At 38.9% G+C, this 25,646-nt stretch overlaps 2 protein-coding genes across 2 annotated transcripts in view; one reads left to right on the top strand and one right to left on the bottom strand.

The window, feature by feature from the left end:
• Nucleotides 1-3,527, top strand: part of LOC150081076 (uncharacterized) — a 31,772-nt gene extending 28,245 nt beyond the window's left edge. The window contains exon 3 of the mRNA XM_090380908.1: nucleotides 3,345-3,527. Coding sequence (XP_090237034.1) covers nucleotides 3,345-3,527 — 183 coding nt within the window. The remainder of the gene's footprint in view (nucleotides 1-3,344) is intronic.
• Nucleotides 3,528-8,974: 5,447 nt separating this feature from the next.
• The window catches only part of LOC150081075 (kelch-like protein 10), a 47,777-nt gene continuing 31,105 nt past the window's right edge, over nucleotides 8,975-25,646 (bottom strand). Inside the window, exons 4-8 of the mRNA XM_090380907.1 lie at nucleotides 23,065-23,375; nucleotides 17,561-17,752; nucleotides 14,689-14,808; nucleotides 12,471-12,614; nucleotides 8,975-9,039 (exon numbers count right to left, since the gene is read on the bottom strand). Coding sequence (XP_090237033.1) covers nucleotides 8,975-9,039; nucleotides 12,471-12,614; nucleotides 14,689-14,808; nucleotides 17,561-17,752; nucleotides 23,065-23,375 — 832 coding nt within the window. The remainder of the gene's footprint in view (nucleotides 9,040-12,470; nucleotides 12,615-14,688; nucleotides 14,809-17,560; nucleotides 17,753-23,064; nucleotides 23,376-25,646) is intronic.

Below are 25,646 nucleotides of genomic sequence, written 5' to 3'. Positions count from 1 at the left end.
TTCACCAGCGATTATCGCGACATTGGCTTAATTACCTGAAAAAAAAATTCATTCAACAACATGGACTATAAATATTAAGTACCTGGAATTTAAGTTTTCGGTGTCATAATATCCCCTGAATATTGGGCCATTCTCACATTCTTCTTGACAGACAGCTTAAAATAAATAACACTAGGGATGTATCTGCATCAAAAAGAAATGTCATTTTTCGAAAATGACAAATACTGCGTCTCCATAGAATCATTTGCTTGTAACGGTTCTGTGCCATCACTTTACAATGTATTTAGTTGGATAAACTGAGAGGGTTACTGTTTGAGTAGCGCTCTCTGAATATAAGTGAATGTTTAGAAGCGCAGAAGACCAACAGAAGTGAGAAAATCTGCACAGAAAAATATCTAGAATTGAACTTCGTTGGTATCGAAATATATTGTAAGGAAGCATCTTAAAGCGAGAAATATTACTGGAAAATCAACGAAGTCAGAGAATTCATGTGGGAATCACCTCCCCCTACTGTATTTCAATGGCTAACCTGAAACACCTTTTTTTTAAAAAAAAAAACCAAGTTTCTTCTTCTTAAGGTCAATTGACAAAGGCAACAATCGGCGAGAGCCCATGTTATCTTCGCTGACTCAGTTAGAATGGTAGAAACCTTGTGGTCCCCTGTCTGTTTAAAGACATGAAATAGTTTTACAATAAACACATACCAAGATTGAAAAATATACTGCACTCGTGGCAAGAATCGCACGTTGGGAATTGAAGCGACGCGTGCTCACCCTCTTCTATAAGGCTATGTTCACCCCCATAATCACTTATGCATCTGGTATCTGGTTTCCAAAGGCCACCACAGTAGTTAACAAGAGGAAGCTTGACTCGATTCAGTGCGTCATCCTGCTCACCATCACCCGGGCCTGCTGCACGGTCAGCACACATGCCTTGCAAGTGCTGACCGGCGTGCTACCTCTAGATCTAGAAATTATCAAATGTGGTTTACTTTATATGCATTCCAAAGGTAAAGCCATCTCCTGTCTGGATTATACCACCCACCCCTCAAATAACATCAAGGCCGAGAAGAAACGTCTCACTGCATACTTGCAGCAGGTCTGGCAGGCTAGGTAAACTCACTCTAAAAAAGGAAAAGTCACCAGAAAATTCAAACCTACAATAGCAACAGTTTACCAGAAATCTCCCACAGTTCTCCCCTAGCCTATACGTAACTTTTTTGTTAACTGGCCAGGGATTTATCAGAGGAAAGATCACTGCACTCGGGATCACCGAAAACCCACAATGTCTCTGTGGTTCCCTCGAAAGTTGGGACCACCTGATGTATGAGTGCGAAATATATGAAGACTTGAGATGCCCCCTCCTGACTAGGATACATTACCTTCCGAAAAACCAAGACCAGCACATCCTCGAAAGAGAAGACTCTCGAATTTACGCGTTATGCACAGGATTTATTCGCACGACGGAAGACCCTACCATGGATACAGTCACTATCTGGATCATCATCTAAACCAAGAGAAGACAGCCACCTATATTTTGAGAACCAATGCAGATGCCTACCAGCAAATGCGACTACACCACCAAATCTGAGAAGATCCAGTATAAGACTGCCACAGCTGCATTCCTATTCATATTCCTACTAACTTAGACACGGATCACCGGATAGGACTTTCAACACTGAAACTGACATCACGACCGGACCTGAATGAAAAGAGTAAGAAGATTGTGCCAAATGGCGATCATGCTTGTGCTCCCTTGCAAGGCAACTTTTCTCCCACTCCCATCCCCTATTTTCGCCTGATGAATGCATTCCATTTTATCCGCTCGGGAAGTTGAGACGACCCTGGCAGAGACGAGCCAGAGAATAATGGGCAGCCTGGCTACCTGGCTACCTCCTAGCGGTGTGTGCTGGCAACATGGGGGTCCCACCAAGGGCCCTGCGGCCAAATGCCAGGACACTCAACAGAACCGAACTCAATACTACATATTCAACGGAGAACACTTTTATGGCATTTACAGTAGTTCTGTATTTCCTCACTAATACTATGCAGTTTTGCTTTGCTTTCCCTGTTCTGTAAAAGATGTCTTGTAACCACAAGGTCCCTTACATGCAAAATTCTTACAGACGCTTACCAAATGGGAAATGAAACTTGAAGAAGTCAGCCAAGACAGTATGCGTCTTGGCTAATCTTAGGGAAATTAAAAGCCGCCTATATAAAATGTACATGGAATGACTGGAAGAAACTAAGAAAACAAGAACTCTTATTTAAATAAATGACAACAGAATATAGAATACTGCTTCAACCCATCCTAAATACAAAAGAAACATAAAAACCTGAATTTTTATGTTAATGAATTGATCGACACTACACTATTATATCACGTAGTAGATTAAGTAATTTATTATCGAAATAATACAATTTAAAGGAAATGAACCATTTCAATGCCAAACACTTATGGCTACGTTTCGGGAACTCTCAAATGTTTGTTTTCAGGTCTGTTAAGGTGATTCGGGAGGTGGAGTCTCCTGGTCTAGCTGGGGAACACTGTCTTCCCCAACTGGAACTGAGGTAGTTTAATTTCTTTAAATTGTATCATTTCGAAAATAAATTACTTGATGTATCACGTAATATAATAGTGTATTGTCTATCAATTCATTAACATAATAATTAACAATCAGTAAACTCCCCTTCTTCCAAGTAACCTGAATTTTATTATGCAGAATCAGTGTGCGGAGACGAATATTGGCCATCTCTCAATATTTCTAATTATATATATTAGTACTTACGTTGCCATATATCGACAGCTTTTCTCCCCAAAGCCAAACAAGCTAATAAATTATACGAAATATTGAACGCCCTCTTCTTTGATTTCCATTCCTCTTTCTCCATCCCTCATGCTTTCCCTGAGTTCAGTAAAAATTACAGGGATCAAAACACAAAGATTATTCTTGTCCTCCGTGTGTTGAAACTAATAATACTGTGGTGAGGAATGCAGCCTCAAGAGAACAACTTTCTAGTTTTATCCTGAAACGTTTAAGGTTTTCTGATTAAGCTGCTTTCAAGCGCATATGAAGTAATAAAGAATGCAATCCTTCTCTCTCTCTCTCAATTTTTTCATCAGTCTGCTGTTTCATACGTACGCAGTTTCAAAATTGAAAATCTTTTTCTTGTCCAATGGCGAAGGATAAATATATCGCAAAAAAGGAGCTAACGTAATTCTGTCAAAACAGTAATCATTTTCTGTTGATTTAATGTTTAAATCAAAACACGTTGAATGAAATTTGCAATAATCTTCTGTTTTCATCTTTTACGTATAACCCAGTTTAATTTTTTCTTTAACAGGATGTCGAAGTCTTTAGTTACGCCGGTGGATTCCTCGGCATTTGGCTTGGAGTTTCCTTAATCACCATCTACGAACTTATAGAAAGTGTTGTTCTGAAATTTTGTAAACGATCTAGAAAATCTAGAGTTAAGCGTATTAAGAAAAAGACTTCAACTACTCCAATAGTCATTGAGTATCTATAAGAAATAAATCTGTACTGAACCTAGTAACGTTTTATGCTAAGAATTTTGTTATATTTTAAATTGTATAATAGTGGGCCTTCATTCCACTTCTTTTTTGTTCGTATTAATAGACATTTCTGCAATGGAATAATTTTCAAATACTTATGCTAATCTTACAGAGTTCTGTATATATCTATTGACGTCAATGCGCTTTTCAAAAAAATGGACATTAAATATTTTTCAAACCACCAACATACTGTCCATTCATTCCTCCAATCCAGTGCATCTGTCACAGTGGTTGTATAACCTACGTGATATGTATGAAACAATAACCGGATTTCTATTCGTCCCATTTTAATGAAATTTGGAGATGCTAAACAGATCGTTCTAGTAGGCCAAAACTTAATTTCATTAAAATCCATCCACTGAGTGTGGAGTTATTACATGAAAATGGAAATAAAAAAAATAAAATGCAATAATAACTGCCAGATTTATATTGGTCTGATTTTAATTTTGGGTAGAGTCAACAAATCACACTAAAAGACCCAAAATTTCATGAAATTTCGTTTACTGGAAGTCGATTTGTTACACGGACGGACAGACACAGACATGGTGAAGACAATAGTCCCGTTACACATGAATCTTAACGAGCCTAAAAAAAGGATAATGTGCAATTGGTATTTAAAATTTAGAATCTCTAAATTTTAAATGTCAGTTATATTTTGATTATATATTTTTGTTCAATAGTAAGTTATGGAGAGAGAAACATCTGACAATTATCAGATATACCTTCAATTTTAGGATTTCTGTTCAACCTAGAAAACACGTCCAAAGAGAAACAGGCCCAACTATAGTCAACACAGTAATCGTGTGCTGTAACTAAGTGCTTAAAAGAAGAGCTGCTTTCAAATAAGGAGATTTAACGAACGCTATAAATTTAAAGGAAATACACCGATGAGCCAAAACATTATGACCAGCGAGTCGTTATGCAAATCGAAGCAACTGCAGGCGAACTACGGCGCGTGAGGGGAGACGGTATAAAAAACACCTGATACTAAGCTCCGTTAATCAGCGTTACTCTTGTTCTTCAGATGGGAAAGGCAGCAGACTTAAGTGAGTTTCATAAAGTCCAAACTGTAATGGCCAGACAACTGGGTCAGAGCATATCCGAAACGGCACGACTGGTGGGATGCTCATGGTCAGCAGTGATTAGTACCCACCGAAAGTGGTCCGAGGAGGGGGAAACCCACAAACTGCAGGCGAGGGGTTGGACGACCACGGCTCATTGATGCTGGAGGTGAGCGAATGCTCTCCCGGATGGTACGTGATAACAAAAGGGCGACTGTGGTGCAACTCGCCGTTAATCGGAATGCTGGTGATGGGACTAATGTGTCACAACACACACAGTACATCGAACCGCGCTGAAAATGGGGCTGCGTAGCCGCAGGCTGATCCGAGTGCCCATGCTAACCACGGTTCACTGGCGACAGCGCCTACAATGGGCATGTGAGCAACGAAACTGGACTTTGGGTGATTGGAAGAAGGTCTCTGGTCCGATGAATCACATTTCCTATTGCACCATGGGGACGGCCGGGTACGTGTGCGTCGTTTACTTGGGGAAGTGATGGAGCATGGACGCACCACGGCACGAAAACAAGCCCGTGGCGGCCGTGTCATGCTTTGGGCGACGTTCTGCTGGGATACCCTGGTTCCAGGCATCCACGTGGCAGGTACTCTGACGTATGTGTACAAAAGGTTTTTTTTTTTTTTATAGGTCCTAGCCGCCGAAATTTCAGGAAATTACGCGGCAGGACCTGACCTGCCAGAGTAACTTAAATCGGCTGGGTTCCTAGTCTGCCTCCATGGGGCGAAGGTGGGGAAGCGCTGGGCTCCAGCGGCTGAATGACCAGATGAACAACGGTACACAGCATTACACAGGTACAATACCCACACTTTTAAACCTCTGGCATTCCCAGCAAACTGGTAACACCCACAAAGAAAGCAACGCGGAGATGGGGGAAACCCCTGGTGCCGCATGACAACAATACGCCTTACACCTTACTTGAACATCATTTTTTATTTTATATTATTTTCTCTCTCTCTCTCTCGGTGGTTTTTCGCCCCCCCCCCCCGCACTCTATTCTTTCCTCTGGTGAGGCACTGGGCATGCCACACTGTCAACAGGAGCCATCTTCCCTGTCGGCCCCTTCCTTCTGTCCTACCCTCCAGTCTTCCTCCCTTACTTTCTCTTACACAACGGTTTTTTTTTTAAATTTATATAATATATACAGGGTGATTCACTACCAGTGCGACAAACTTTCAGGAGGTGTAGGGGGCACAAAGACGAATCGGAATCACATAGCATTGTAGGGTCCGAAATGCCTTCGTCATGCAGTAGAGGACGTTGAACGGGAGGTCGCGTGAACAGCGATCCCGCTGGGAGTCAGCATTTGCGAATCGGTTCCCGAGGCAGTAGGATGGACGAGTATTCAAACGTTGAACTGGCCGACATGCACCTCGCGTATGGAGCTGCGGACTGTAACAGGCGCGCCGGTCTGCGCTTGTACCAGGAACGTATGGAGGATACTGTCAACAAACCAAATGAGTTCATACCATCTGCAACGCGTCCAATCATTGGAGCCTGCGGATTATCCACTCCGGAGGACTTTTGCTACTTGGTTTCTTCAACAGAAACGGTTCGCAAATGCTGACTTCCAGCGGGATCGCTGTTCACGCGACCTCCCGTTCAACGTCCTCTACCGCATGACGAAGGCATTTCGGACCCTGCAATGCTATGTGATTCCGATTCGTCTTTGTGCCCCCTACACCTCCTGCAAGTTTGTCGCACTGGTAGTGAATCACCCTGTATATGCTTCACAGGTCTAACTCTAAATACATCAAAATTATTGCCTGACCTATTTGGCCTTAGAACAAGTTATCAGCGAAAAACCCTAAGCTCTGTTAAAATTATAATCAAGAAATAGCGATCATCTCATTCTGAAATCTGGTCCTAGCCACTGAAATCCCAGGAAAGTAGGTGGCAGGACCCGCCAGAGTACTCTAATATCAGTGGTACACCTGGTGAGCCTCTCCGTGGCACGGTGTGGTAACGTCGGGTCCCACTACGGGCTTCGCGGCTAATAGACTGGAGGAACAAAGGGCACAACACAATATACAGCACATAACCCCCACACATCTTCAAATCTTTGGCCCGATATAATGTACATCCGCGGAGATGGGAGAAATCCCGGGATGCGTTAGACACTAACATACCTTACACCTTACCTAAGCATCATTGCTGACTAGGTACACCTTTTCATGGCAACGGTCTTCCCCTCTGGCGGTGCCGTCTTTCAGCCGGATAATGCGCCATGCCACATGGCCCGGATTATTCGAGACTGGTTCGCGGAACATCAGAAAGACTTCCAAGTATTACCCTGGCCTCCGAATTCCTCAGACATCAATCATCCGTGGTTTGTGTTGGAACAGCAACTCCGATCTGCGGCGTCTCAAACACGGACCTTACAGGAGTTAAAGAATCTGTTTGTTACGTGTTAGTACCAGATACCACAAGACATTTAGAAATCTTGCAGCGTCCATGCCTCGCTGGGTACGAGCTGTTTTGGCTGCACGTGGAGGACCAACATCATATTAGGTAGGTGGTCTCGTGGTGAGCGAGATGGTATGGATCATCGTTGTAATATAATCGCTTTTGAAGAATCGTAGTAATGCGCAGTTACAGATTCAAACAACTTGTGACTGCGCATTACTACACTGTACATTTGATACCGGGATCCTTGAAGCACTGGATATTAATGTTTATGTGCGCTAATTGGAAGAATGAATAGGCAACGTGGCGAATGCGCAGAAACAAAATTATTTTGGTGCATTCGTGTTGTTTTTTTTTTTTTTTTTTGTTTTTTTTTTTTTTGTAGTATGCATAGTTATTATCAATAATTAACATACTGCGCATTATCAGATTTTCCATAAATGTGTGCACCCTTCAACATAAAGCAAGTGATTTTAATTGATTGCAATTAAAATCTAGTTATTGTAATTTAAATGGAAATAAAATTTAAGTTCACACTTATTGCGTTTCCCTTGCCTTATATTCTCCAATATTTCTTTCTCATAAACAGCACTGATGCAAATATGTCTACAAACTTTCCATGTTCTGAATGTGAAAACAGATTAGCACTACTGTGCTAATCTGCATTGGAATTAACTTGTCCGATAATGACCCCTTTTAAGTGTACAGTGTCCACCCCCAAAGATAACATGTACACATTAAAGTACTTTTTTTTTTTTTTTTTTGATGAAAGCTGTTTTAAACTATCGTCATAAGCTAGAGGTTAACAGTCCAACAGAACTCATTCCGGATTTTGTTAGTCTCCGGTACATTTACTGTAAAGAAATCTGCTAAAAGCAAAAATTCCTTATTCTTTTTAGACAAGGACATGACAGTTCTGATAAATTAATTTTAAAGAATAGCAACATAAGTGAAAAAATAAAATGCATCTCACATTTATGTTCATCAAAAAAAGGAACACTGAATTATTATTTTTTTCAGCATTAAATTTTACACTTCATTCAACATATGAAGGCTTTCTCTAAGAATGTGCTGATTTCGATTGCTATATTATGGCATCACAATTTGGATACTGAATTGTATTAGTTTGATAAATAAGGTGGTAATGCAGTGCACTCGCATCGTTTCAATGTGTGGTTCCATCACATATTGAACCACCCAATGTAACTAGCCAAATGGCTAGTTACATTGGGTGGTTCAATAAAAACCGAAATCGGTTTTTCAGTACTGTAATATCAGTATTTGTAACTGCAATTGGCCAACATATTAAATGTTATCCGATTGTAGTTATATTTGACTCTGGTTTAATTTCCATCATGTCCTTCGTGACCATGCGAATTACGTGTTCAAAATGTCAGAATGCGGTTTTCAGAAAACTGGAAATATTTTCAAAGACAGTAATATTCTTGATGACCAATTAGGTAGTAGCAAAGAGATACACTCGCCAATATTCCTTCAATGGTATTATTACGTTTCTTGCATTGCTTAATCTTTTTTCCCTGGAAACCTCGGGTATAATTGAAAACGAAACATTATAAAAAGCTTCTTCATCTCTTTATTGTATAAATTTTGTAAAGAAATACAAATAATTTTAACCGATTGATTCTATGACATCACAAACCGGTTGTGATGGCATTTAGAAGAATAAGTCTAAAAATATAAAATTTAAAATGTCTCTAAAGATATCAAAAATATATTAGAAAAATAAATATCCTCTAAAAGCACAAAAACGAAATAAAAAACGTTTTGTTCTTTAACAAGGAGCGCGATGAATTTTGCAGTCAGTCGAGATAGAGAGAGGGCCTTGTGTCACTGTCAAGCTCACTGCTGGAGAACGTGGATTTCTCGCTCGTCATTGGGTGCTGGAATAATTCTAGATTTATCGGGATATTCTTTGACTGTTTTTTTGACTGGGCTTTGTCTGAGTACTGGACGGTAACTGACCTGCAAGTAAACCAAGTCATACACTAAACGGCAACAGCTAAGATTATCTTCAGAAATTTTCGAAATACTCCCAACATCGTGATTAGAAATTTATTAAATAGCACACTGGATACTTTTGTTCGAAATTAAATTAATTTGCTATTCTTTAACAACGGGGTATAAATTTTTACAAAGAATGTCTTATATAAGAATTCAAAAGAAGTGATTATGCGTTATAAAGTAGGCGTTAGTTGGTTTTGTGAGTTAATAGAAGTCTGCTATTGAAAGCCATAATGTTGCCGAACGCTATTTTTTTTCAACTTTTAACCGAGCATAGACACAATTGCAAGTAAAATGTACTATGACTTAATTCTTAGCTTTCCAGTAAATCCTTAACAGATGTAATTAGATAATTAGTTTACTTTTCTTGATACAATAAAACAAGAGTGAAAAATTCTTTATTAATAACAAGATAAGGTTTCTCTTGACACTTTTTTTTTTTTTTATGAAAACCCCAAACACGAAAAGGTATCAAAACCTATAGTACTTAGTACCGCGCATGGGTTGAAGGAGAAGTATGGGGGGGGGGGATGCCGGAAACTTTGCTCTAGAGACTAAACATGGGTTTCACCACTTCAAGCCTCCAATAAGCAAAGTGGTGGTTTCTCACCGGTTGATCCTTTTAGTTCTTCTGAAATGGGCATTACCACTCTCATTTCTGTGTGTGTGTGTGTTGTTGCTTATGAACGTCGATAACACACTAAAGTGTCCTGACACAACTGAAACCAGGGGAGTGAATTAAAAGCAGTTGATTTATACGTTTATAATTAGCTCAGAACTGTATCTTAAACTGGCCACCATCTATTCGGTCGTCTGTCCATTCACTGAACACATACACTGTCATTTGGAATTCAGTATCAATCGCAGAAAATTGGGTTAAAACAAAATACATATACAAGCAACCCCCGTATAACACGGTTTCACTCTAACAAGGTTAGAGAATTTCGGTAAATCTCGCATAAGAGGGTATTTTTGAGCTTTTTTGCGAGGAAAACCCTGCTATATGTTGGATGTAATTTTTTAACATTTCCACTGTTTTTGAATCCTCGCTGTAGACTCGCTAGTAAAAAAAAAAAAAAAAAAAAAAAAAGAGAAATCACCGTATTTTTTTTTTTTTTTTTTTTTTTTTTGTTGGGAAATACCCGAGTTACGTTCTGTGCTATTGAACTTGTGGAAAAATCTAGATTTCAAAGTTTTATTACTATTGGACAGCACAACAGGCCATCCAAAAGATTTAAGTCATCCAAACGTTGAAGTTATGTTCCTACACCCACAGTTGTACTGGGTTAACACAACATTTCATTCCGCCGTTAGATCAAGGCATTATATCAATCTTTAAAACTCATTCCATCAAAAATTCGTTACAATGGATTTTGGAAAAAAAATTGATTCCGAATATATTTAAGTAATGGAGGCATGGAAACATTTCTCAATTGTGGACTGTATCAGAATCATAGCTTTATCACTGAAAGAAGTAAAACCGTCAACGTTAAATGCGTGTGGAAAAATGTATGGCCACAGTCAAGTTCATTTAAAAAATATGATCGAAAGGGCAGAAAACGGTATCGGTGAGATAGTGGAGCTTGCTACGTCGGGTAGGAGGGGAAAGTTTTGATGATATGACTACTGAAGCCCTCGTGGATAGCACTGTTAATAGAATCTAGCAGAAGGTACACGAAATCTAGAATGGTATATTTTCGTCAACACTTCGTTAACAAAACAGTGCATTATTTTTGTTAGCTTTTGGAACGTAACAACCCTTTTTGCAAGTCCCGTATAACACATTTTACAGGAATCTATTAACCGTGGTATACGAGGGTTCAGTGTACATCACACGCGGCTAAAATTCACTGACCCACGGAATATAAGCTACAAATTATTAGCAAAGCAAACAGTCTGGGTTATCTTGGAACCGATTCCATAATTTGATGTTGACACTTTGTAGCACACCAACCTCCTCATACGCTTTCGCCCCCCCCCCCCCCCCCCCCACACACACTTCCTCCGATGACCCTCCAGGCGCTAGACTCGGTAAATTCATCCCGGGTAGCATTTTCAAGCTTCACTAGGATAATCGACGTGTGTGTGTGTGTGTGTTTTGCTATTGTACTACCAAAGATACTTATGACATCCTTACCGAAGACGACCCAAATAAGACCTGACGCTTGAATATTTAAAGTAATAAAATAAAATCGGCCTGTACATAAAGTACATAGAATGAGTGAAATAAAATTTTAAAAAAAAATTCTCCTTTTCTACCTCAGACGTAAAAATAATATTTCATGGTAGGAAGAATTTTATGTTTACAAGAAAAGCAATACCGGATATATCTCAATATATAGGCGATGGGTTACACAAAAGTTATGAGAGGATTCCGAAATTCTTCCAGAGAATGATAAGGGATTACACTTTCGCGATATTCATGTGCCACTGTTGTTCGATGATGTGTACGGAGTGCCCTGCGAATTTTGAAAATGTGCGAATGAAAGAACGAAGTGGACAGCACACCATGCCATCCAAAAGATTTAAGTCATCCAAACGTTGAAGTTATGTTCCTACCGCCACAGTTTTACTGGGTTAACACAACTTCTTTCATTCAGACGTTAGATCAAGGCAATATATCCATCTTTAAAACTCATTCCATCAAAAATTCGTTACAATGGATTTTGGAAACGTTAAGGCGATTTCTACCCTAGCTGTTAATAACTTGGAAAAGGCCACCTGGAGGCTAACTTTGCGCACTGAAGAGGTGATGAAGGCAACAAAACCAAGTAGTTTAAAAAAAACTGTTGTCTAAATTCTATACCAGGGTTAGGACAAATGTCTGAACATCTACAATGGATTTAAAAAGCAGGCAGCGTAAAACATTCACATCTGCGTTGTTTCTGAACGCTGTAAATAAACTTTTAATAATTCCCACTTAGAAGCATCCAGAGAAACGGCAAGTGTGCTTATCAAGTAATTGACCCGAGTTCTTCCTTAAGAAACTAAATAAAATGCACTTTGGTATATGGAAACAAAACGGCAGAATAAATAAATTTAACCTCCTGTCAGAAAGATATTACGGTTTTTTGTTTACTTTTTTTATAGATATGAAATTTTAGATGATCATCTTATTCCAGCAATCAATTTATCAAAAATATTCTCGATGTCTTAACGAAATATTTTTTTTTTAATTTGCCATCTTGATAATCAATTTTATATTTCTGATGCTTGGCGATACCTTATGATCTGTTAGCGCTCGCAGTTCAACTTAACTCTGATGACTAAATAAACGACTATTTATATCATAAATTACTGATTCTGTCAATATGAAATCCGTAAGTCAAAATATCCTTACGAGGAATTTTAAATCCCCATTCTATGAAAGAGAAAAAGTGTAAATTACCCACCTAAAAACGTGTATTCTTTAGAATTCTTCAAGCCTTTCAGGACACATGCATTTAGGGCACTTCTGTTAATATTCATGTTAGGAGAAGGATGCCAAATATTGTCGTCGTCATGGTAATACTCGACCAATGGTACTGTCATCGTTCCTTTGATAAAAATACAATGAAATATCACCATTGGCATAAACGCCATTACAGTTTTTATAAGAAACAAATTAAATGTTATCAGTAGTAATAATATTAATAAAGGAAGAAGATGCAGGGAAGTTAGGGGTTTACTGAATCTGCAGAAAAACCTGCCTTCGCTCCTATTGTATCCATCTCTTCCCGCTACTTAAATTTCAGCCACTTCTAATGTTAACGATTTTGAATCCTTCCAAGGATCCAAAATCGTCCGTCTCAGCAAGGGTCGTTATATGGATTCAAAGATGGGCACAATATTCCTAATACATTCACTTCTATAACGGAACCATCACTTAATCCCCCAGCGTAGAGGTAAAGATACGGTAAACAGTCGATAAGACACCGTGAGTCTTCCTCAGAATGATAAGTCATGCCTGATTGAATCATAATATCGTCTTTCTACAACACTCATTTCCCCACTTCAACCCTATCCCTCCCCCAGTGTTGAAAGTTACTCTCGGGTTGTTCTTTCCCAAATCCTTACATTCTGCTCTGCACAGTTCAGCTGTTGCTGATTGTACTGTTTCCATCATTCCATCTGGTTTACTCTTTTCCTCTTCGTATTTATGTACAAATAAAGCCCATTGGTCTTGGCACCTTCTTTAGAGGTTTCTCATAAAATTAGCTAACTAAATGCCGTCTGTGGTTTCTTCTAAATCAACTTAAATAATTATAGTAATCTGGGTTCCCCATTACTTTATAACTGTATTGCTGCCTTTATAAAGTAAACTGCCTTCCGTTCTACGGAGCTAGGTAATGCCTTTTCGTCCATCTGCAATCCCCCCCCCCTGTGAAATACTTCTTAAATATAATGAGTATGCTCATTATTGGTTGGTTAGTTGGCTGTCTGACTTTTTTATGGAACAGTGGCAGCTGAAGCTGCCACTGTGCGCCAAGTCCATGATGAAGTTAAAATAAAGCATGGTACTCAGATTACTATTACGAAATATAAAATGATTCCGAAAGATAAATACGTCAAATATGACAGACACCTGAATCTTAACATCGTCTTACTACACTACTCATTCCACACTTCAGCTCTATCCTGCCTCCCTCCCCCAATGTTCAAGCTATTTTCTGATTGTCATTTCCCAAATGTAGCCTCTTACATTTGGTAGGATGAAAGTGCGATACAACGTAAAGTATAAGAAAGTTTTCAGTCATTAAGCCAGAACTTTAAGTCTGATGACAACCGTTAACCCTCTGTAGAAAACGAAAGATATCTGAGATAATTCTTTTGTCTGCTAAAATTTGTCTAAGTATAAGATGTGTTGGGAAGCGTTTCTAAAAGTGATAAAAATAGTGCAGTGTTCATTAATGAAGCCTGGGCATTTATTAGTATGTCGTATTATTAAAATGTTCACGGGTCAGTTTTCGGCATGTGGACATACGCTGTCGTCTTATGTAGAACCGATCCTGGACGTTTGTTCAACTCCACTATGGTTCACTGTGATAATTGAGGCCAGAAATAACTACACAGTGTGTACTGTACAGTTATTTCTGGTTTCAATCATCAGGAAGCAGCATTCACCACGAAGGTTGCTTTCCCAGTACCTGTCCGAGTCGAAGTGAGGTGGGTCACAACTTTTCACGTACTGGCCTTAGTGGACTAGATCCCTAGGAACTTAATTTTAAAAAGAATGGCTGCAGGAAAGTTGTCTGGAATGCTTTCAGCCAATCAAGCTGGAACGTGAAAATTAACATTTGATTAAGGTTATTTGGGTAGCAATCTAAGAACGAGCGTTGTGTTTATGGCCCTTGACTACGTTATTATTGAACATAAAAGGTAATCCCTGAAGTAGAACGTATTATGAAGGATCAATTAAAGCAGACGTGGTCCAATCTTTTTTGTTGTCCTCAATTCTGGAAAAAAATTTAATTCTCCGGTTAAACGTAAGCTCTCAAGGCCCTGTTTTATATTTTAGCCATAGATCATCATGAAACGACTACAAATGGTAGAATATGAGTTTATGGTAAACTTTTGGTACACGTTTTCGTCGTAGTGAAAACTAAATAAAGCACTGCAATACTAACTTACCATTAAAACCTCCAATTACGTACAAATAATCTTCAAGTACGGCAGTTGCAAAGTTGCTGCGTGGAGTGATCATATTTGCGACCTCAGTCCATTGATTAAGCCGTTCGTTGTATCTCTCAACTAGAAGTAAAACGGAAATATTAATGTTAACAATTTTTACTTTGCCACTTTAAATTGCAGTCCAACCTAGCTGGGACACAATCATATCAATAACGATATTATATTATAAGAGTATTTGCTACTTTCAGAGTAACTGTTACAAAAGAAAGAGTAAAAAATTAATTTTTTCTTAGTGGCTACTTGCGACCGCGTGTCTGTCCTATGATAACAGCTTTTGTTTACCGTCCAAAACAAATTTACTATTTTGGCATTGCACTTTCTCAATGTATGAGATGGTGCTATGATAACCCGACCTCGATTTGTCATGTTGAACAAATGGAGGACATAATTTATAAGCGCCCCGTTTGTAACTCATAGATTCAGTCCAACGAAAACCAGAAGTGTCGCGCATATGAGAAATGCACCGACGATTTTTTTCCCATAAAGCACTACAAAAATCACCCACGCCTTGAACGCTGAACGAATAGCACCCAAATGAAAGCACCGCATCTGCAGTAATACGTGTCATCAGTGTGCAGCACTGGATGGGTTCTACCTTAGACAGCATTTCGCATGTCACACTATGAGTCTGATAATCATCCTTGACGATGCTATGAACTCTCTGGCAGCACCTCAGTTCTGTTACGAACCATATCCAAGGTTCTTGAATAGGCATTACAATTCAACAATAATGAAATGTTCCGGGAAGGCACTGAAAGAGTGGGGTGTTTGTTAGCCCCATCTGCCCTAGTCCTTCAATGGAAATGTAATTGAGAACCTGCAAGATCGACCCGCAAAGAAAGACAAATAAGAGAACGAGAACAGTTGTGACAAACCTAAGGAGTTTGCTACAGGAACGAACCAACAGCACGAGAAAAACCTTTCATAAATTCCCAGAAGGATCGTTGATATCATCGCCTGTAAAGGAGCATCCATCGGGTATTAAATGCAGCCTCCAATATTTTCTGAAGGCGGCACATTTTCTTACGTGACATTCATAATTATCAGGTGTTGTCGTGTATGTTAACTGAATTTTGTGTGTATGTGTGCGTGAGAGAAAGAGATCGAATGGGCCTAATACATGTTATTGTGCAACATATTTATATGTTGCACCAGTGCATAGTCTGTACAACTGTAGTCATCGACTGCTATGGAATTTGAATGATGCAATTGTTAATACGCTTCAACAGTGTATAGAGTGTTGCTTGTCAAACAGCACCGGGGTTCACCCCAACTCCGCGTTTTTTTTTTTTTTTTTTGTAGGAGCATTATTAGCAACTAAGGCCATATTGCTCCGGGGATATGCGGTGGTCATTCCCTGAGCTTTCCGCATCTTCCGTATTTGGTGGTCACGCGTTCGAACCCCGTGGACCATTTGGACCATTTTTCATACATTCACTCATACTAATACATATACACAGGCATACCCATTTACAGTCAAATATCTTTTACCTGTTATTTCAAAGATGCACACAGACATGAGCTCCCAATCAAGTCCAAAACGGGGAAGCGATCGAGAGCCCTAACCAAGGCATATACAATGTCACATACATCTGTCATACAAGCCTTTTCCCCAAAGCCAAGACCACTGGGGCTCAGCTACAGCCATTTCACACAATTCAACATTCCCCCATACATAGAATGAAAAGGCATACGAGGGGTCGGGAGTTTCACTTTTTCACCAGAAATGCACACAAAGTTCTCAATCACGTCTTGCACACGGACACAGCGGAGAGCTCCAACCAGGATTAGACTGACATTTTCCAAAAAACATGCACACAGACAAGCTCTCAACAAGGACGCGACGGAGTTCTATGATCAAATGCGACTTTTGATCATAATGTTGATTGTCAAACGGCACCGAAGATCCTCCCCCCAACTCTGCGAATACGTTTGATCAGTGTATTATGAATAAAAGTGATAAACACGAGTTTGTTGGCTGCGCTGAATCTAGCCTACCTGACTAAATACCATAGGCTACTGTCATATATAAAGTAATGCCAAAGAGTTTTGGGATTTGATTCGGAAACTCTCGGTTAGTTTTCGTTGAACAAACTCTACGTATCCATAAAGGCATTTAGAAATTTTAATATAATATAGCAAAAGGATGAAGGAAGCAGCCTTATACCACATATGAGAAGAAAAGGGAAAATTTTTAAATATTTCCTAATCATTCTTAACCTGCCCACTGCCAAAAAGTTCATCAAAATGGCGATTCAGTCCACTTTGAACTTAACGGAATCTAGTCTTCTTATTCACTGGTTCTTGTCTCTCTTACCAGCAAGAACATACTGCCTGTTCATTTAATTCCTCCACTATAGCCCTCTACACTTAATGAGGTGCCCTCCATAAACTGTCTTGTTGGAAAGCTTTGCAGTAAGCGCCTGCTCGTAGGAGTAACAATTCTTGTTCCCCACCGAAAACTTGATTTATCTTTTTGAGTTACGTATTATTCTGAAAATCACGACGCATTAAAAAAATAATGCAATGTAATATAGAATATGAGCAGGTGAAATCAAAAGTAAATTCCCCTCATGGAATTACCGGGATGGAGGCTTTAAAACAGACATCGTTTCGAGACTGGCTATCTCGACCCAATCCAAAAGACTTAAATAAACTCCTTTTGTTATTGGTGAGATTTGAAACTTAACAAAGGGGGGAAAATATATGGAGTGGTCAATATAACTGCATAGAGATCTTGAATTTAACACAAATCAATTGTATATTAAAGAAACACCAAAACAAGAGTGAACAAAGGAGCGGCTCCACTTACCAGATGATAACCTTGTGATGCCGTTAAATCCTCCCAAAGCATACAAGTAACCTTTATAGTTTATTAAACTTATCCCACTTCTTGCATCCAACATTGGTCGAATGTAAGTCCAGTTGTTTGTTGTTGGATCGTACATCTCAGCTGTTATAAGAACCTCCTGGCCATTGAATCCTCCAGCAATATAGAGGCGGCCTACAAATAAAAGTAATACGAATTTATTTCTCATTCCTTCTTAAAGTTCAAACATATTAGCTACAAAAATGAAAGCAATATAAATATATACAAAATGATGGTTGTCCACAGGAAGACTTCCGAAACGCAGAGGGAGGGATTACAAGTCTAAGGCAACAGCATGAGATACGAGTTAGCCAGAATAAGAACACATATAATTCAAGGCGATTATATAGAATCGAGTAGCCTACGTATTCTACTGTTTTTTTTTTTTTTTTTGTTTATGGTATTAAAGGCGCAAAGCTGTAATGCGCAATATGTAGCCTACTTTAATAATAATAAATCTGCATCAGATTAATTCGTAGTTCACACAGTACAACCGTAGAGAACTTTCGTCAAATGGAGAAAGGTTCATTGATTCGAAAGATTAATCTTGCAAGGAATCTGGGATGTAGCAGTCTTCAGTATGTTTTATCCGAAACAAATCAGTGGTGATCGACATTAAGATTCTGAAAGTCTGTAAATACAGTGCAAAGTAAGCCTACTGTTGTTATGTTCGGATTTAAAGACACCGGCTGCTAGGGCCATATTGTGTCTTTCTAATGGTTAATAGGAAACGCTAACATTTATTGCAATACCTCTTCTATTTTATAGTATATTCCTATGCTATTTAGAAAGGTAAACAATTCTTTCTTATTAGGGTCATCTCCAAGAATCTGCAATAATGTTAGTGATGACTGTGGATTATCACATGATTTAAGACTGTTTGAGCGGATAATGAGAACAGTCCACTAATAAATGATGAATAGTCAGTTGCACATGGCATGATGTGCATTGAGTAGCGCTGTCATTCGTTAATAGATAAAGGTGTGCGAGGCAAGTATGCCAAATTCTTAGCCTTCCTAGAATTACTTCTTATTGTCTGCTTTTCCGGAAACTGAGCAGCCACAGCTTTGGGTCTGGTTTTATTCGATAAAGTTTGTTCCCTGGATAACCTCTCCAGATTGTTGATCAACTATTGTAACATGCTTTAAGGATGATGGGTTTGAAAGTAAGCCTACCTGCTAGACATATTCGGTTGTTAGTACTTAAGCTCTAGGAGAATTGAGACCACAATTCTCCAATAGCAATGATTCCACAAATTAATAAATATAACGCAGCCTGCGATGGTTCTCCGCATATCCGATTTCTTTTTCGGAGTGACGTAGTTACGGCGGCACTTACTTCAGTTGTATGCGCGGCCTTACTCAGCTTGTGCTTCCAGGTAAGCCAACAGGATTTGCCAGTATTACTCAGAATGAATACTATGAAAGGTTGATAGGAAACGGAAGCCTAAATTCAGCTGGATGAAGAACTAAACGGCGAATCATTCTATAAACGTATTTAAAATATGCTGAATTACAAACTTGAAGTTGGTATTTCTCTCTGCCATTTAAAGTGACATCTTTTTATGCACAACTGCTCAAGGTCTGCGTTAAACTAAGTTCTGAATCAAGTACCATCCCCAAATCAGTATAGTATTTAACGTTTTTTGTCTGTCTTGTTTCCACTGTCTCCGAATTCTTGGATCTAAAGCAAAACTACGATGCAGAAGCAGTTAAGTTGACCCGGCACGTAAGAATTGTTTTTTTTTAAATAAATGTCACTAAGGTCATCCGGAATATTTATTCAAGTACCGATGTGTATTATTTCGTGAATTGCGTGTTCACTGGTCGATTTTCTGGACGAAAAACCCCAGTTTCTGGTGGGGGGAACTTGCTATGTCACTGATAATATCACAGCGTGACATTATCAGCTGCTACATGTCCGACATCCTGTCACTGTTAAAAGGTTCATCACCTCCACCGTCTACCCCGCCATTCTGTATGGTGCAGAAATATGGGCCTCTGCTCCACCTACAAACCTCAAGCGGGTGTATGCCGCTGAATACTGGCTACTGAAATGGGCCAATAACAAGCTTCGGCTACCTCCTGCTACCACAACCACCATGACGGCACAAGCACTCGACATCCCGAGGTTGAAGTTCCTGATCGTGGAAAAGAGGCTGGTCTTCACAGCCAAACTCATCACAGGCCAGATATCATCTCCAAATATTTGGAACGCTTGCTCTTGGAGGATTCCACAGCCAAGCCTAAGGTCGGTACCAGCACTCGTGGCTCACCACAACAGGCTTATACTCACTGACAGATTTCTTCCCAAGCAGATGCTACCCGTACTCAACCGTGTGGACATCGACAGCATAATAAGGAACAAGAAGGACAGACGCAACTTTATCAAAGCCCTTGAACCTTGATATTTTATTTATTTGTATTTCTTATGTATTTATTTCTGTATTTGTATCTAGCTCTGTGTTTTTATGCTGTATTTGTATTTCTGTTGCATTTGTGATCGGTATTTTGTAGCCTTTTTGTATGTTCGCTGTATTTTGTAGCCTTTTGTATTTGTATGCCGTACTTATCTTATCTAGATGTGAACCCCTGGCGCTCGTCGCCGTGATGGGATATTGTGCTGTAACTCTACTTCACAATAAAGATTTATTTATTTATTTAAAGTTACCATTTCGCGTATATGTTCATGAAGACATGTTGTATTATAATTCCGATACCGAATTATTTTAGCAAATTGTCTTTTCACCCATTTCCTTTTCGACAATGAGCAGTAAATTGTGCAAGAGTTATTTCTTTTAATGTTTCGCCCTTTTTTTCATATTTATCAAAAGTACTATCTTTCCTATCCAAAGACTGACCATCAACTTGTTGTTCATCCACTTCAGATTTTGATTTACGTAATTTCTGACGTTCATGTGGCCATACCGTTGGCACGTATTCAATCGCTCTTGAAGACTCGGACATTAGGTATCGTAATAAATACCAAGCTGCCTCTTGCGAACTCATCTCCACAGAATTCAATACATCTACGCTTAATGCTCGTGTTAGATCAGTTATATCCATATCAGGATATTCTTCTTGTAGCTCTATAATTTTACTTTGCAGGTTGCTTGTTCCTCTGTTAGTTTCATTCACATATTCAAGTACACATACTTCACATGAATATTCTTCTATGATAAATTGCAAATCCGAATTAGACTTGAGCACTCCTAAAATCCAAAGATTATACTTTTTCATAAATTTCTCTTCTATCTTGCGTTTAAGAAATACACGTGGTCGTTCGATACCAGCCCTCAAAATATTTAGTTATTCTTCTTCTGATTGGCATTGATTTGATTTAAGCAATTCTTCGAAATTAACATGATTATCCAATTCTGAGTCATGCATTTTACGATAAGCTAATCTTCGATTGCCATCTGTGGCCATCGGTATCAACATACGAGTTTGCGACATTGGCCAAAAAGGTGAGTCATGCAGAAACCATCTCCAACAAGTTTCATATTTGATATACATGCAGAAGAACTTTCTTTAACAGCTATATATTTGGGACATTCATGAAATTTTAAAAATGGATTGAAAATTACTCCCTTTATGATGGCATCGAGTGAAATTCGTACATCTGATCGTCGTGGAGTAACTTCCCAACATTTGCTATATTTGATATATGGCAATGAAAATTATGGGAATGTGTACCGAAGAAAAATCGACGTTCGCGTCGGTTTGGGTTATTATTTTTAAAACAGGTAAAAGTATGTGTATGTTGCAGTAAATTTGAACAATCTGAAGTTTTCTCTATAGAAAACTGATGGCTCCAATAGTTGACTCCAATAATGCATCTATCATTTGGATTGCTTCTTTCATCCCACCTTCTTTTTCTTCTAATGGTGCAGACGGTGCATTGTTCATCCATAATAATATATGTGCATGTGGACTTCCTCGATGTTGAAATTCAATGCGGTTAAAGAAATTCACAACATAATATTTCCCAAAAGAACTATAGGTTTTCGATTTTTAAATTGAGTATACTCTCAAGAATTTTATTGAAGTATATGGAACACGTTATGGGATCTTCATTTATTAATATAGCTCTTTCCATGTAAGGTAGATCCATAACTTCGTTAGTTGTAATTTCTCGTTTATATGAATTTGTATAACATGCATAGCAATAAGGGCCATGTTGGTTCACACGCGCTCAACGTCAAGAACATTGTAGGTTTTCTTAATTGACGAATCATGGTAAACACATCTCGTTTACGTTGATTCCAATAATATGCTGAATTGCGAATTGATTTTAGAAACGCCAAGTTAGGCTCTAATGACTTGTTTATAAATTCTTTCGATTCCAATATAGAACGAGTAATGTTAGCTGTTATTCCTACTGATTTAAATGAAGTTGCAAATTTTCTGCGGTACGCCTTCCCATAATTTTCATTGCCATATATAGCAAAGATTGGGAGTTACTCGACGACGATCAGATCTACGAATTTCACTCGATGTCATCATAAAAGGAGTAATTTTCAATTCATTTTTAAAATTTCGTGTATGTCCCAAATATATAGCTGTTGAAGAAAGTTCTTCTGCATGTATATCAAATATGAAACTTGTTGGAGATGATTTCTGACGCGGTGCTATACATTAATATTTACCTTCAGACCAGAATAATGTTTATAATTGAATTAACAATAGTTCACCATCATTGTTGACAGGTTCCACAATTTCATCTGAATGTTCCTGTTCACTATCATCATTTGTCCCCAAGGATTCGTCACTCATTTTTATGCCGTAGAATTTATACAAAGGTGAATTTATCAAATACCGTAGCCATATTTCACTATTTTCTTCTGCACACATCCTTGTAGATATGATGATTTATGATATGAGTCTTCGTTTTATATGTACATTAATGACATAATCGTCATCTAATTCTCAGGTCATTGATGAATCATCGTATCTACGTTAACTGGTACATTTATTACTTGTCCAATGATCCCATATTGTCCATGTTCATAATAAACGACGTATTTGCATAAAGGGTAATCGCGGTGATATCAAACGCTCAGTTACGACATCCAGTGGAGGCAAATGCGTAGGATATGTTGGATATATAAATCCATTTGACGCGGCCATAGTTGGTATCCGTCCCTCTTTTAATGAAGTATGACCTGTATTATACGTCATTAAAGTACTCACTTCTTGTAAGTGAAACTCATTTTGAAGTAACGGGATTCGGACCCGGGCCTTTTCCAAACGGTGTAGCAAGGACGGTATAAGAATCGATTGTGAGACGCCTGAAAAACGGGCTGTGATTTAACCAGTTCTGTGGGCACGTACCTAGAGCATCTAGTTCTAGAGATGGTGATGTCGCCAAGAGAGTTATGCTGTTGCGTTAGCGCAGTAAGACTGAATGCAGATGAACAATCTCTATTACCAGATAAAAATTCTTACCACTGGATGAAGCAGCACTTGCATCACTCCGCTGCTGGTTCATACTGGCCACGAGTATCCACTGGTTCCACTTCGGACTGTACCTCTCGCACGTATTTGTTCTCGTCCGACCGTCGTATCCTCCCATTGCATAAATCTGGCCATTCAGTTGGGCTACGCTCACATAACAACGAGCATAATTCATGCACGCCCGTTCGGACCACACGTGCTTAATGGGATCAAAACAGCGGACTGAATTAAAGCACTGATTGCCATCGAACCCTCCGATCATATAAATGACTCCGTTTACCGGAACGAGGCCGTGATACGCCCTACAAAAGAGGAAAATTAATGCTTTCATTTTTTTTTTTTTTAACTTTTTCTAATACAATAGTATGGAACAATAAAACAGCAATTCAAATTTATCAAAAATTCCACATCTAATTTAAATATAAAAAAATGATTGCACGTGTTTTAAAAGCAACACTAATTGTGATGAACCACTGGTGTAATAGAGAAAAGAACGAATGTGAAAGAAGATAATATCACGTAGCAATTATTAACATATAAGTGCTCGAGGCTGTTAATGAGTGTGTTGATAATAAAAAGGCTCTTTCTCGGGTCACACACACGAGTGGAAAACAATCTAAACTGGAAAAGGGTGGTTGCAGGATATTTCGGAAATTCGATTACAGCCACAATAATTGATTGTTAGTAGAATTTTCTCCCTGGTGTTTTGGAAGTGAATAGTTTGAATAAATATAGACAAATTATTAGTAGCAAGAAAATGTGCATAAAAAATGCGTTTTTTTTTTTTTCTGTGGATGATGTGCTGTATAAGCTTATTTCGTTGCATCATTTTGAAATGCAGTACAGTACTGAAAAAATTATTAATTTTTGGTTTCGCGTTTTTGGTTTTTCTCTTCATATAGTGCTGCCATCTACTAGAAATAAGTGCCATTATCAATTCAAAATAAACTCAAGTGTTCGATTGCAATTGTCGATGTCAGCGTTTCCCAAACTGGGGTCCGTAGACCAGTTCCAGGGGTTCCGCGAGACGGAGCCTCTGGAACTGGTCAAATTTTTCCTTCTATGTATGTATAGCAAATTGATGATAAAATTATTATTATATATTTATGTAAAAATAAGAATAAATAAAGTTGAGTTGTTTTAAACATAAAACTTAGAATTTTCTTTCCAGAAAACCACACACATTTCTCTGTGTGTGTTCACACACACACAGAGAAACATATACACTGCCCTACCATTAATATCCGAACACCTGCATTCAAACAAAAAAAAGAGCTTCTTTGTGTCATTTAATATTTTGTGCTGAAGCCTTTTGCTTTTATGGTCTTCAATCTTCGCGGCATACTCTCAACCAGCTTTTTATAAATGTCAGGTGATATGTTCTACCACTGGGTCTTTAACGCAGCCACCAGTTCGGCCTTGTCCTTTTTGGGCGATCTCGACTTGCACGTACCCGACGATCCAATACATCCCAAAGATGCTCGATAGGGTTCAGATCAAGATTCTGGGCTGAACAATCCAAAATTACCACACCCATGTCCTCAGACCACCTGTTACGACCCGAGCAGTATGGCATCGCACGTTGTCTTGCTGATACAGGTATGGGCCTTCTCCCGAAGGCCCATACCTGTATCAGGAAGACAACGTGCGTCCAAATTATGCACTTTCAACATTATTGCCATAATGTTGAAAGTGCATAATTGTCCGGGTTGTCCTGATATTGCACAGCATTCATAGTTTTGTCGATAACGACTAATGGGTAGACCATGAAAGGAGCCCCATACCATGACACTGCTTCCACCAAACTTCATTGTTGGGAGGATACAATCAGGAAGGAACTGTTTCCTTGGCATTCGCCACACCCAGGCAGACTAGTAGAGTGCGAACCTTCACTCGTCTGTCCATAGGATTGTTTTCCACTGCTCTACAGTCCAGAATTCGCGCTCCTTCTTACACCATTTTAATCGGCGTCTAGCATTTGTTGAGATGATCAGTTTTGTTGAACGTGTCATTTTGCATGCCCGTTTTTGCAATTATCTTTTCAAAGCCCATTGTGCATATTTATATCAAGTTCTGTGACGTGTTGCATACATGAGACCTGTTTCCCCATCCAATGGAGGGGGGTTCCAGATATTAGTGGTAGGACAGTGTGTATATATATATATATATATATATATATATATATATATATATATATATATATATATATATATACACACACACACACAGGGTGATCCATGAGGGATAGTAAATATTTTGGGAGGTTATAGTATCGATTATTCTGAATAAAAAAGTTCATATGAACACATTAAGCCCGGGGACTCAACATCTGGTGAGTATGGGCTTGGCACATCCAGGGTCCTGAGCTGGATATCATCATCATTCTTCTCTTTCTTGGTGATTCCTTTCTACTTCTCTCTCTCTCTCTCTCTCTCTCTCTCTCTCTCTCTCTCTCTCTCTCTCTCTCTCTCTCTCTCTCTCTCTCTCTCTCTCTCTCTCTCGGGGTAACTCGGGAATTTTTTTTTTTTTTTTTTGGCTGGTGCAGCATAAGCCTCAGGCTTCCTTGTACCATA

This window comes from Mastigoproctus giganteus, chromosome 9 (assembly GCF_048544385.1).
Source record: "Mastigoproctus giganteus isolate SK-2022 chromosome 9, ASM4854438v1, whole genome shotgun sequence".
Lineage (NCBI taxonomy): Eukaryota > Metazoa > Arthropoda > Arachnida > Uropygi > Thelyphonidae > Mastigoproctus > Mastigoproctus giganteus.
The sequence above is the reverse complement of the archived record's forward strand: the minus strand, read 5'-3'. Positions and strand labels throughout refer to the sequence as shown.